We start from the raw sequence: 14,371 nt of genomic DNA, 5'->3' as shown, positions 1-14,371 counted from the left end.
CTTCGAGGATGAGCTCGTAGGTAAATATGGGGCGCCAAGTGTCGCATAATATTATTCTCTTTCGTCACGAAATAACAATTTTGTCAACTGAATGACAATTTTGTCACGACATGAGAATTGTGTGGCCGAAATAAAAATTGCGTCATAAAACTTTCATTTTGAGGACGAAATTGACTTTGTCAGATATCAACAAATTAACAAATTCGTGACGAAATTGTCATTACGTTGAGGAAATTAACATTGTCATGCAACATTTGGCGCCCCATACATAAGTATGCATTCATCCTAGTAGTTAAGGATCACCTAAATGTGATTGGTGCCTAGTCATCTTTGGAGATAACTGACAAAGAACTCTTGAGAGCTGTTTCTTCTTTGTCTTGTCTCGAATGAAGCCCTGTTGACTGATGATGCATAGTCTGTAATTAGTATATTGATGAAAAAGATAATAGACGTTGAGATATTTTCCCCACTTACTTGCTGGTAATCACCGCAAGCCTGGCGTTTCTACTGAGGCAGTCTTGTCGGGCATTGTCCCATGTCTTTTTCTCGGTCCCGTCAACCAGCAGGTAACAGGTCGACATGTACTTCAACCATCCCTGAGAGAAAGGGGCAAAGAGGGGGAGTTTTGTTTTTTTTTTAATCTTAAATCTTCAAATTTGAAAAATTGATTGAGAGTGAATTGAGATATACAGTAAGAGAGGAAGAAGGGGAGAGAGAAGGAACTAGAGGGAGCAGAAGGGAGAGAAAGAGGCAGAAGTAGAAAGCAAGCGGGTAAAACGACAAGGATCTTACACGACCCTACAAGGTCCTTACTTATAGCAGGCGGTGACTCCATCGCTCTGTTAACGTATGAAGTACAGTCAACCTCGCCTAGGTCGACCTCAAATAAAATGAAAAATGGATAACTCGAAGAAAATGCTATTCGAACGGATATAAACATGTGTTAATTATAGTGTGTAAGTCGAAATTCACGTAAGTCGAAGGAGTTTCCTCCATTCCCTTTGGAGGTTGACTGTATATACTTTGATCACGCAGTAGACAATGTTATCAAAATATTTGAAAGAGGAGAGCATTGCGTCCTTAAAGAAGAAGAAAGAAAAAGAAGAAGGAAAATATTTCTCAAGGGCTTTCTTTAAGACGGGAAGGTGAGAAATCATTTCTTAAAGTCCATTCCAAGTTTTTTTTTTTTATTAACTATTATGCTTAGGGCAAGAATGTAACATGGTGAACTTTACAACTAGCCAATTCAAGGCCTAATGGGTCCATACAGAGAGATACAAGCATTAAAAAAAAAAAAAAAACGTCTTTCAGCTGATTATCTGCATTCTACACATCAGAAAGGCAATTATCTTATGTCGAAATAAGTGGAAGACACTGCCAACTAAACAAAACAAAAAAAAAAAAGATGATAGCATTAAATCGTCTAGTCACACAAAACCTTTAGTCCTTCATTATAATTCATTAAAAAAAAAACGTTCAAAAATTATTCACAAGGTTTGATTTGCCAAGCAAAGAAATATAAGCTGCACGCTTTTTGCAAGTGGCAATGTCAGGGCTGTCACTAACCGTTGGGCAGCCTTCGGTATCGGGGTCGACCACATTCGTGGTCGTCTTATCTTTCTCGCAGACGCCATAAGTCGAGACACCACTGCATGGCACGTCCACCCAGCCGTTTAGCTGCAGACAATGTCCAAAAGTAAATCGAAAAATTATGAGTTACGTGAGTATGGCCTACTATTATTCGATCAGCAGTAAGGAGCTATTGGAAGGCATTTGAAAAATCCAACTGTGCTTACATACTGTTGTAATGCTATGCCAGAAAAGTGTCAGTTTTTGACAATGACTAATAGAGAATGTAGTCGATATTCCGTGTGATGTAGCTGCCAATGAAGGCAAACAATCAAGCTAAATATATCCTCGTTCACAAGACAAATCATACAACTGTTGTGGTTGGTCAACAATATTTTGGCATATCAGGAAATCGTTGAGAAAATTTCCCCGAGTACAACCCAAAGATCGACAGAATTATATTGAGAGAACCTTAATCCTATTTCTGAGGGGGGATCAAAACTTACAAGCAACATAAAGCAAATTAACAAGTGCAATTGTCATCATATCGGTGTAAACATGACGGATACACACGCACACACAGGCGCCACAATAGCTGCATTCCATACAACACGAAAAGGTAATGAGGTACTCACCGTGTAGTCATAAATAACACAATCATCCTCATTTGCGTCATTGTTAGGTTCTCCGGCTGCCCACCGAGTGTAGGTGACGTAGCTACCATCTGACCATCTATACCACCCCTCTGACTCCTCGTCGCTCAGTCCAAGCCATACGTCGTTGATAATGACTGCATCCGTGTTACCTGCATGCAGAGACAGAACGACTTGAGGCCCTTTTCGGTGCGAATGATTACGATCATCTAATGGGCTATTTATTGTCGGTCAGGATCACAGACACAAACAGGTAACAGATTGCTTGGAGGATCAAACCATAACTGGCTCACTGACCTTGAATTTTTCAAAGAGGATGCTCCACTAACCATGAAATATCTTTTAAAAAACATAATTTCATATCAATTTTGTTGCGATTTTTATTTGCTTTGATTTGGGCTGAAATATACATATGCTTCCAGATTTGCCCTCTCGCCTTTTTAAATTGTTCATTATAGTATGATTTTCGGCCGATATCATTTTTTCGTCTGCTTTCTGTTATGATTTTTTTCCTGTTTTTTTTTTTCTTCATATTTCCCGTTCAGTTTAGGAAATATTGCGAGAATAACTCTCTCGCCGGCCCCGTAGTCGCGCCCGGGACATTCAGGCCAAGAAGAGTGTTTCGTTTTCGGTGTATATAGGTGTATAGGTATATGGTGTCGTACCTGTCTGCATGAGGCTGATGACGAAGTCCATTTCACCGGCGTCCGAGATCGCTACCAGCTCCGAGCTCCGCATCTGGCAGATGCCCTTCATGTCGTCAATGGAATGGGCCGAGTCCACCAGAGTGTAGCAGCTGCTGCGGTAGGCTGTCTCGCCAAGACCGCACCCGTAGGTCGGATTCAGTGTGGTAAGCGGAGCGTAGGTTGGTGCTGAGAAATCTGCGTAGGATCAATCATCATCAGTGTCGGAATAATGATGGGAATTTTGATGATAATGTAATGATAATGCTAATGAATAATTCAAATTGTAATACTACTAATGCTGCTGCTGCTGCTGCTCCTGCTCCTCCTCCTCCTCTTCCTCCTCCTACTACTACTACTACTACTACTACTACTACTACGACTACTACTACTACTACTACTACTACTACTACTCCTACTACTACTCCTACTACTACTTACTACTACGACTACTACTACTACTACTACTAACACTACTACTCCTACTACTACTCCTACTACTACTTACCACTACGACTACTACTACTACTACTACTACTACTACTACTACTACTACTACTACTCCTACTACTACTACTACTACTACTACTACTCCTACTACTACTTACTACTACGACTACTACTACTACTACTACTACTACTACTCCTGCTATACTACTACTACTACTTCTACTACTATGCTACTAATAATAATAATACTCCTAATACTACTACTAAACTACTACTACCACTACTTCTACTATTACTCCTACTACGACTCCTACTACTGCTACTACTACTGCTGCTGCTACTATTACTACTTCTACTACTACTATATACTACTACTACTACTACTACCACTCCTAATACTACTACTACTACTACTACTAAACTACTACTACCACTACTCCTACTATTACTCCTACTACGACTCCTACTACTGCTACTACTACTACTACTACTACTCCTAATACTACTACTACTACTGCTACTAAACTACTACTACCACTACTCCTACTATTACTCCTACTACGACTCCTACTACTGCTACTACTACTACTGCTGCTGCTGCTACTACTACTACTACTACTACTACTACTACTACTACTACTACTACTACTACTACTACTTCGACTACTAACCACTGCCACTACCAATGATCATTATAGTGGTAGGATTGCCAAGGAGCATCTTTAGTGTCAGCATCGTTCACCCAGAGAATTCTGTCTCTGCCATTACAGGAGCATAGTTATGCAAGAAGATTATTCCCATTTTTCATCTTTGTCAAAAAAGGACATTGTTCTGTTGTTGAGTAAATGTAAGAGCCAATGATAGTCAACCGAAATTATAATTCTGTTCGAATTGGTACGTGTGTGAGAGAGAAAGATTGACAGCAAAAGGCAAAATATAGAGTGTGTTGAAAATCTACTTCTGGTTTTGCGACAAAGCATCTACAAATTATGTAAAATGCTGCGATACTGCTGACTTGTAGACCAGTTTTGCTGTAGAGAAGAGATTGCACGAAAACAAACGATCTAGCTCGCTAAGACTTCACTGAGTATCGAACCAGATGCCTTTTGATCGCGAGACAGTCACGCTAAAGACCTACTTTTGTTCGAGCTCCACAGAAACAATTGCACATTTGTTTTGGGAATGCGATGTTACACAAAGATTTATTTCTCAAATACGGGAAATTAAGTTACAGAATCAAACTCAAATTACTAGAAGTACTTTCATACTTTGTTCAACCTAAAACCTTTACAATGTCGTTTATTTGTAAGCAAATTACTTCATATTTTCTGCCAGAAATAAAAAGAAATCATTAGATTTTCGCCAATTTCGTCAATTTTTAAAGCAAACGAAAAAAGTAGATGAATATATGTCTGAAAAAACTAAAGGTTTTGCATCCAATATTAACTGGAATCGTTTTCATATTATTTAGACTGTTTGCAGCTGCCTGTCAAATTGTACTATTTGTCTTGATGTATCATTATGTGACATTTATTTTGTACCTGAATGTTAAGTGAATAAAATTTTTTTGTGAAAAAAAAAGCCACGCTAAAGTAATAATCCAACTCTATGCTAAAGACCTACCCGCCCAATTGAATTACTATCGAGTTTTATATCTGCGACTCTTACGCTTCCATGACGTGCTACTCCTCTCGGGTTGGACAATGGGAACAGCTCTCTCGCGCATGAGTAGAACAACATTTTTTGCCTAATAGCTTAGTTGGTTAGTGTCACAGATCTAAAGCTCGCTATTGTTGGAGGGATAGAACTATGGTTGGATTTGATGAGGGGTTCGAAATCGGGTCTGTATAATGGGTGAAATGGCGGGCAGCCTCCCGCTCACCTCTTTCGTAGTAATCGGTCCACAGTGCCGACACCAAACTTGCCGAGCCGGAGTCCTTGTTGATGGCCAGAAGCGAGCACGAACGCGTGGCGAAGTTGTAGTTGAAGGAGAGACAAGCCTCGCCGCTCGCGTAACACAAGGCGGCGCACTCCTGGGGATAAATATTCGATATCGGGGTTTCCCCGGTGGCGTCCAGCTCTGCGCCGTTATACGCGACGAAGTTGGTGGTAATAAAGCCTGAAGGGGGAAAGTATACCATTGTAATTATGTTCCCAAAAGTTAAGTGGAGTTTTTATATCTACTGACAGACTGACACGGGACATACTTTGAGTGCCGTGAATTCAGATTCAGTATAGTTCAATGTATAATGATATATATGAATACAAATTCAATAGACATTGCCCTAACGTTCCTCGGAATCTGGTTCTCAACAGACTGCAATGACCACTCAATAAACAGATATAAACAACTACCACATATTCCCATAATGCTATTACTAGCCTGTTTGATGCCTTGTTTGTTTATACAGGCGGGGCGTTGTATTGCCAATTTTGTATTTCATCTTTCATACCTAATATATATATATATTTATATATATAATATACACACTTGACAGCAAAAGAAAGAACCCACTTCTGTCAAAGGCCGCACACAAAAATTTACCCCCTAGAAATAAACAATTTTTGTACACATGTGTGCTACAATGCCCCTTGCTACAATGCCCCTTACTAATCACATGCACATAAGCAAGTGGCTGTCTTCATAACAAAGAAAAACTTGACATGCACAGCATCTTGGTCACTGAATCAAAAGTCCCACACAAATGCACTTTCCATCACGCAAAAATGGCCACTGAATGGACAACATTTTTAATCAACCAATATGTCAAAGTGAACACCTGTTTTGTCAAAATGATGTTAATGAGTGTATGCTTTATTTAGGGATACTATCCTTCCTGATTATGCTAATTCTCAGAATAAAATCAGTTAGCTCTTTAGACTGGACATTACTTTACTCTGGTCTAAGCAAGCTTCCATCAGGAAAATTATGCCACGTCTGACAAATGAACAGCGATTAAGGGAACAGCCTCGAGCTGTCAATCGGCAAACATTGATCCAAGCTCTGCAGGAGGAATGGACAGAACTTCCCCAGGACTACGCCAGACAGCTTGTCCAGAGCATGCGCCAGAGATGCTTGGAATGTGTCCAGGTACGAGGAGGACATACACATTATTGAAAATTGAGGTTTGTGACTGCTTTTTTTTTCGTCCTGTGACATTGATTTTTGCGTAAAACTTGTAAGGCTCATTCTGTTACATTTTGTGACTTTTGATTCAGTGACCAAGATGCTGTGCATCTCATTTTTTCTTTGTAATAAAGATAATCACTTGCTATTTGGTATGTGATTACTAGTGGATATTGCAGCACGCCTGTGTACAAAAATTGTTTATTTCTGCAACCACTAACGTGACGTGGCACTCACCCCCATCGTTGAAAGATTTTCGCCCTTTTTGTTGTTTATGCTGTAGACTGTATACCTCTACATAAGGGAAACAGCTACAAACTTGTAAAGCTTCATGTAATTCCCGTCTCCTGGTCGCATTCTGTAATGTGTGAGACTTTTTGAGAATTTTTTTCCCCTGATACTCACTGCTCCTCTTACAAATGTACGGGTTTGTGTCGTCGCACTTCACGTCGTTCCACTGGCCCGTACTCGTCACCAGTTCTACGCAGTCCTCACCCTGCCCGTAGTCGTTTGGTTCGCCTATGCGTGAGGCAGTAGAGGATACATGAACCGGTCAAAAGGCTGAACTATACGGTTTAATTGTTTTAGATTATCTCAACAGGATAATTTCTTCAAGACCTAATTTTCTAGAGAGCCTTGCGTGCATGAAAAAAAAAACGTAGATAAACATGCGTCATAACTCAAAATAAAATTTGTACATAATGGAACAGTGAATCATCACATATCTACAGCTTATAGAATCACCTTGTTAAAATGTATTCAATCAGAGTATCAACTTGAATTATACAAATCAATGATACTTCGCTTAAAAATAATATATAAAAGGCCCATAACCATCCTCTTATATATAGGAAAACACACCTGCAGACATACACAGCTTCACTTCAGATACTACAAACTTCTAGAATACTGTATAGGTAGAATTGTGAGAACAAGTTGTCTTGAATAATGAAAGAAACTGTCAAGATCTGGTTAAATACATGAGTAACTACCGCCCCTCCACACCAAAAAAAAAAAAGACAAATGTTGAATACAGAGGTTTTGCACCTTTGATCAATCTTATAATCAGTGCTAGTGTTATTACCTTTACATTATTTTTGTTGTTGTTGCTTGTAGCAGAACTATAGAAGTGGTAGTTGCTGCAATGGTGGTTGTAGTGATTTTCGTTTCATAACCTGGTTGTCACTATTGGAACAAAGCCGTTTTTGTATCCATATATGAAAAATATTGGCTCATACCATTATCACGAAAGTTTTAGGCTGAATCAATCAAACAACCACCCAGCCATATTTTAGCTGCTCTGCATGAGAATGAAGGCCTTATGTAACAATCACAAAGCGTTAAAAAAAAGGGGAGCAGAATCTTTCTTCAGAAAATATTATGATTTCGTCAAACCAACCAGCAAACCACGTCAGAATCATTTGATTTTACCGTCGGCCCAGTTGAGAAAGCTGACTGGGGAACCATCAGTCCAAAGGAATCCTTGCTCCTGGGTCGAGTCGTGCAGACCAATCCAAAAATGCGTAATGCCATCCACCAGCCGATAGTACTCAGAGTAGGCTAAAGAAGGGGAGAGAAAGTGTGTGTAAAAGAGAATGATAGACAGGGAGGGAGAAAAGACAAGGGGCAAGATCGATAACCAAAAAAAAAAAAAAGACATGCGCATGACAGCTGATTAATTACTTGGACATTCAAATAAAGCCCTGATAATATTGTTGCAAAGAGCATGCACTTTCTTTGAAAATTTCAACATATAAATGGTGAGGTAACAGCGAAGCGGTCCCATTCGCTATTCGAACTTCTACGACACAACGTGGTTTTAAGAAGAGGCGGGGGCAGTTCAGTGGCTAAAAGCAATTCGAGAGACGGGTTAGTAATCGGTTACAGTTCGTTATTCCGAAGGTTCGTTATTCCGAAGGTTCTTTAGTCCGAAGGTTCATTATTCCGAAGATTCGTTATTCCGAAGGTTCGTTAATCCGAAAATGTGATACGGTTTGTTATTCCGAAGGTTCATTAATCCGAAAGTGAAATAAGGTTCGTTATTCTGAAGGTTCGTTAATTCGAAAATAAAACAAAGCTCTATATTCCGAAGGTTCGTTACGGACCCTACTTCATTTCGAATCAACGAACCTTCGAAATAACGAACCCTATTTCATTTTCGGATAAACGAGCCTTCGGAATAGCGAACCCTATTCCATTTTCGGATTAACGAACCTTCGGAATAACGAACCTTCGGAATAACGCCAGAAATGTTCGAATTAACGAACGCTTTTTCATTTTCGGATTAACGAACCTCTAGGTATAGGGAATTTGTGTGTTTCGGATTAACGAACCTTCGGAATAACGAACCTTCGGAATAACGAACAGCATTCTAGTAATCGACGGTGATTGCAAAAGTGCGGAGTGCAATACATTATGACGTACGATTTTTGTCCCCCTTTCATGTTAATATCATAGTGATGTCTTTATGTCTTCATGCATGGATTGGTAAATGATTTCCATGCAAAATAACAGTCATAGTATGCGCATGATTGATCGAACGAGCGATGGAATGAACGGACTGAATAATGTGATGCAATTTTCAAAACGGTTGACAACGCCTCGAAAAACTAGGGGTAAGGAATGGGAGTTCGGCAGCTCCTTTTCTGCATCGGATGTTTCATTCTCTCCATGTTCCCTTGATGTTATGGGTAATGTTTATCAATTTTAATTCCGTGCCTCTTTCAATATGTTTTATTCTCTCCGTGCTCCTTTCATATATATTGTTGGTAACTTTTATCATTTGGTAATTTAATCGCAATATGTGTAAGATTTGTTTTTTAGGGTAGATTCTATTTTAACAAGCCTCTGGCTTTCTCTGAACTGTGCCTGTTACATTTTGTAAACATTTTATATCCATTTTTTTTTTTTATTACTGAATAACTTCACGAGTTTGACCCGAGTTTTACAGTATACTCACAAAAGGAACGTCAATACTTACTGAAGAGAAATACACTTTCCACGGGGGAGAGAATGCTGGTAAGGAACCCGCCTCGTAAGTGACACTGAACGTCGGCATCGTTCTGGTTAATCCAGTCCGTCACAAACCAGAAACAGTTCATGCTGTACTGGTCATACATCCAGCCGGTCCCACAACGATCGCTGGGTGGGACTGCAAAGAGAAGATAAGGCGTATGACCACTTCATGAATAAATATGATTATGTTGGGCTATCTTGTTTCACGAAGGTGGTACAAATGAAACCATGGTTTAAACCATGGACAAAATCCATGGAATGCCAAGTGTCGCATGGGATATTTCGCTACGAAATCAGTTATTTCGTCGATGAAATGATTATTTTGTAAAGAAATGACAATATTTTGTCACTAAATTAACATTTCGTCCACGAAATGATAATTTCGTTAACGAAACAGTCATTTTGTTGACGAAATGACCAATTTCGTAACGAAATATTCCGTTTGACACTTGGCGCTCCATGGTTTTTGTCCTTGGTTTAGACCATGGTTTCATTGTACCACCTTCGTGAATTCGGGCCTATATGTCTTTAATGAGAGGACAAGTATGTTGATATCAATGAAAGAAAGATATTATTCAGATGGTGAAGGTTCAGGTGCAAGTTTCTTTGTAGAGGGAGACAAAGTGAAGAAACTTGCACCTGAACCTTCACCCCTCTGAATAATATCTTTCTTTCATTTAATAAACATTGTAAGCCTTTGACTTCTTAACATAACAATGTCGGAATTTCGGAGCTTGGGTATTTGTTCCAAGTTTATCGTGTCACTGCCAGCAACCAGGGACAGCCTGGTGGTAGCGTCGCTGTCCGGAAAGTAGTAGATGACAGGTTTGAGTCCCACTGGTTCCTTTTTTTTTCCCCGACATGTTTGTTAATTTACAGATCAGCAGTTGCGATCTCAACAAATCTAATTTGTTTTTGTTTGTTTAATTGTTTGTTTTAACAGTCCAATTCTTTTGTTAATAATATCACTAGTAAAGCGGTGATTGACAGAAGATGTTATGTACAAAATATTGGTTTGGAAGAGTTTTAAGTGGGTGTATGCGAGTAATGTGAGTAAACAAGTGGTAGAAATTTATTCCAAGACATATGATACGTATTTAGATATTTTTGGGCTAAATAAGTGGTGATCAGGGTATTATAGATCAATACAAACCAACACGCTCTTGCACAGGTCCTTTAAACTGATGTGCTTTATACCTGTTATCACAAGATGGATATATTAGAATCAAGAATTTAACAAACGTAGGCCTACATAAAATTCTTGTTTGCATAACTAGCCCGCGCTTGAAATGATAGGAGTAGTCCTTATGACAAACTTCTGCAATATTATTGATCTCGCTGATATCTTACAAAAGAGAGAAAAACACAGGAGGCAGAGAGTGAAGGGAGAGTGATGGTTACGTAATAATTATAGAAGCTAGTGATGTCTTATTTCGGGTTCCGTGGGTTTTTAATCTATATAGAATCATGATAATAAATCTATGACAATGTGACAGAATGAGCAAACTAGTCATCGCTCCTGCCTTGCGGGACATCCCCACGTACTGTGGTGATATCAGCCCACACATTATAAAAGTTTAAGTTAAAATGATCTTAGTGCACCGTATATGCAAAATTCATTTTAACTCGTTTCACATCCATACAATTTACGCTCCGATGGAAATCTCTCCTTACCAAAGCCTCACACAGATTATTGTAAAAGAATGTTTTCATATCGTGGAACTTCTTATTTGAATGATTTACCACGTGATGTTAAATCCATAATTTCATATAATTTGGTTCTTAAGGAAATTGATCAACATATATTAAAATGGCTATAATTGATTAATATATATTTTTAAGGTATTATGGATATTTTGGCCGGGGGGGGGGGTTGGGTCATAATGGTGGGATGATGGGGGTTGTAGCTTGTTTGAGTCCACTGGTAGGTGTCAGAGGTATGTTTCCATTTTGGTTTTTTACTTAATCTTAATTTCTTGGTTTGATTTATGATTGATTGATTATCTACATTTGTTTGTTTGATTTATTTTTCTTCCAACACAATTTCATACATAAATCAAGATTATTTTCAGTAATATCACATGGAATATCAGTAAGCAGATTACAAGTACATGATTCAAAGAAGGAAAATCGATGTGTAAATTAATTTCACTAACAAAATATAACTCGTATTACCAATTTTCCAAATAATCATCTCAGAAATTATGCGGAAGAAGGACTGCCACTATAAGCAAAAGCTTGAGCACGTGGCAGCCCAGGGACCTATCTACATAATACACAAAAAACATATATTGTTTGCGGAGCGGAAAAATACTACAAAATATAAAACACTATAAATACATTATATTTTTATATTTCTAGTGCATAGATACGAATAAGAGTAACGAATAAGAGTTACATTATTATGTAATAAATGTAATTATCATTTTGTGTACCACAACGTTGTTAATTCCTAGGACCCATCTGGAAAGCAGCTGTGTTATGACAAACGTAGCTTAGTGGGGCTATCCTTCCGTCCATTTTATGTATTATTTTGTAAATGCAATGATTTTATGTAATGTGACTTTTAACGGAAAATAAAGTCAAATCAATTATTCTTATACTTACAAGTAACATCAGGCAGAGGACCGACTGTTGCTCGTTGCTCGTCTGGAAGGCATATACAGAAATATTGCACGAAAAATCAAGATAACACACATTCACGTTTAAACATATCATACAATTATATATAATTCTATGTATGCATATACATTCATGTACATGTGTAATTTATGTGTAATATAAGTATATATATAATACTAGTTTAAAAAGTATGTGCTTTCTCATTTACTTAGTCGAGAGGTTTTCAGCTCATCTTAATTAGATTTAGCTTAAGAAAAATGGCTCAACTACTTCACCTTACTGTATTCTACGAGTAGCACTAAATATAAGTAAGAAAAACGGACGCCTGAAAGTTAATACCGGCATTTCATACCCGAACGACATATCTCTTTTTTTTTTTCTTATTTGTGAGTCGATCATTGCCACTGACATGAACATAAACATCGCTTCTCTATGTTTTTTTCTTATATTTGTGAGTCGATCATTACCACTGACATGAACATAAACATTACTCCTCCCACATCCGGCCAAATTTGCTTATCTGGTCCCGACAGGGCCTGATATCAGAGGTCGGACTGTAACGTGTTTGTGTTTGTTGCTGAAAATTCCACAAAATTTCATATTTCATGAAAAGTTCACATTCCATCGACTTTCGACTTGTAACCGATATATGTTATATCATGAAAGAGGTATGTCATTAAGGCGCTCTTTCATTCTGCTAGAAAGGTAAAACCATGTTGAATTTCTTTGTATTTTCCTCATACTGTTATCCATAATGACGTCATAAAGTGTAGTAGTCGATACTTTGAAAATCCATAACTTGTGTATCGATTGTCCAATTTTCCTCAAACTTTTACTGTTTTCTATTGGCATTGTGACTTCACTCTACCCATATTCATACTCGGGCTTCGGTTTCCTTTAAGGAAAAAGAAAAAAAAAAAACATGTATGATGTATTGGCACAAACACGCAACAATGCTTATTTCGTAATGTACTGCAAGTCAGCTTGCTATGTGCTCTGTTGGATTAATGTTTCAACGCCGTCTCTGGGCCATTTGTAGCCATTTCTGAATACACAGCATACCGCGGAAGTCATACTCACATTTAGGCATCTTGCAAACGAATCTGTTCTCATTTGAGCACTTGTGGTCGTTCCAAGTACCAATTTTGTAGAAGTAGTGGTCCATGTGGGCGCAATCCTCGTTCCCGACGTTGTTCGGTTCTCCGGGATACCAGTTCTCATAACCGTCATCCTGAATAGAAAATGGCAACCATGGCAACAGGACAAAGACGAGCCGATCAGTGAGTAAGTTTCTCCATAAGCACCGTTGAGGGCGTTCTGATTCCATGTACTGAGTACTCATGTTGTTTGTTATAACCCATAGGATAGATATTGTCTCCGACAACAACCAATTATTTTGTCAGTCAAATTTATCCTGCTGCATTTGTTTCATTCTGATTTTTCTTTTGGGAAGGGGGGGGGGAGTTGTTTAAAAACGCCGTATTTTTTTTTTCCTTTAGGCAAAATAATGTATGAGGTTGTTAGTTGAATAGCATTCGGGCCAGGAAGACACCGTCCCGATCAGACATGAAGCTGGATTGCTTTTTCCCAACTCTAATACACAAAAAAATAATATAGCTAAGTAGCGAGGACAATATCTAATCACTTATTAAACTGAGAGTTTAATTCTTGTAACAAATCGGTACCCGATAAATGGGAAGAGGGCAAGAGTGACGAATACATTTGTATTTGTAATCAACTTTGGACAATCGATTAGCTAGTTAATCGTGGCAAGAAAATCTATTCATCTAGTCGCTCATAATCTTCGTAATCGAACAACTTTCTACGAGGAGGTTAAGATGTTAAGGGACAGAGACATTATAAGTGGCATCGAATGTCAAGGCAAAGTTCGGCAACGGAACCTCCCCCTTCCCTGGCCCTGTGTCCTAATTCTTTCTATACTTACACCAGACGGTGACCCGTCGGTCCATACCCACGTACGCTCTACCGCTATATCGTTGTATCCAATCCACACATCGTCGTCAATAAAGCGAATGCGTTCTGTCGGACAATAACAGTGGCAATGCACATGAATTTCTAGGCTTCCGAGAGACTCAGATATACTGACATCGATGAAAATACTGTCTTTTTTCACTGATTACTTTAACCTTGTTCCCATTTGCAGATTACAGACGGTTACAATACAATAAGTACAACTCCAGCTCTCAGAAATCATAAGTTGTTTCACAGCGCTACACAACATCATCGTCTGT

General features: G+C 38.6%; 1 protein-coding gene across 1 annotated transcript in view; it reads right to left on the bottom strand.

The window, feature by feature from the left end:
• LOC140237891 (macrophage mannose receptor 1-like) overlaps nt 1-14,371 on the bottom strand; it is a 61,852-nt gene that overhangs the window by 28,093 nt on the left and 19,388 nt on the right. Inside the window, exons 12-21 of the mRNA XM_072317824.1 lie at nt 14,065-14,159; nt 13,200-13,350; nt 9,463-9,633; nt 7,914-8,042; nt 6,888-7,001; nt 5,238-5,474; nt 2,888-3,103; nt 2,205-2,374; nt 1,567-1,677; nt 475-596 (exon numbers count right to left, since the gene is read on the bottom strand). Of these exons, the coding sequence (XP_072173925.1) occupies nt 475-596; nt 1,567-1,677; nt 2,205-2,374; nt 2,888-3,103; nt 5,238-5,474; nt 6,888-7,001; nt 7,914-8,042; nt 9,463-9,633; nt 13,200-13,350; nt 14,065-14,159 (1,516 nt within the window). The remainder of the gene's footprint in view (nt 1-474; nt 597-1,566; nt 1,678-2,204; nt 2,375-2,887; nt 3,104-5,237; nt 5,475-6,887; nt 7,002-7,913; nt 8,043-9,462; nt 9,634-13,199; nt 13,351-14,064; nt 14,160-14,371) is intronic.

Source organism: Diadema setosum, chromosome 14, assembly GCF_964275005.1.
Source record: "Diadema setosum chromosome 14, eeDiaSeto1, whole genome shotgun sequence".
NCBI lineage: Eukaryota > Metazoa > Echinodermata > Echinoidea > Diadematoida > Diadematidae > Diadema > Diadema setosum.
Note: the sequence above shows the minus strand (reverse complement) of the source record. Positions and strands in the feature narration are given on the sequence as shown.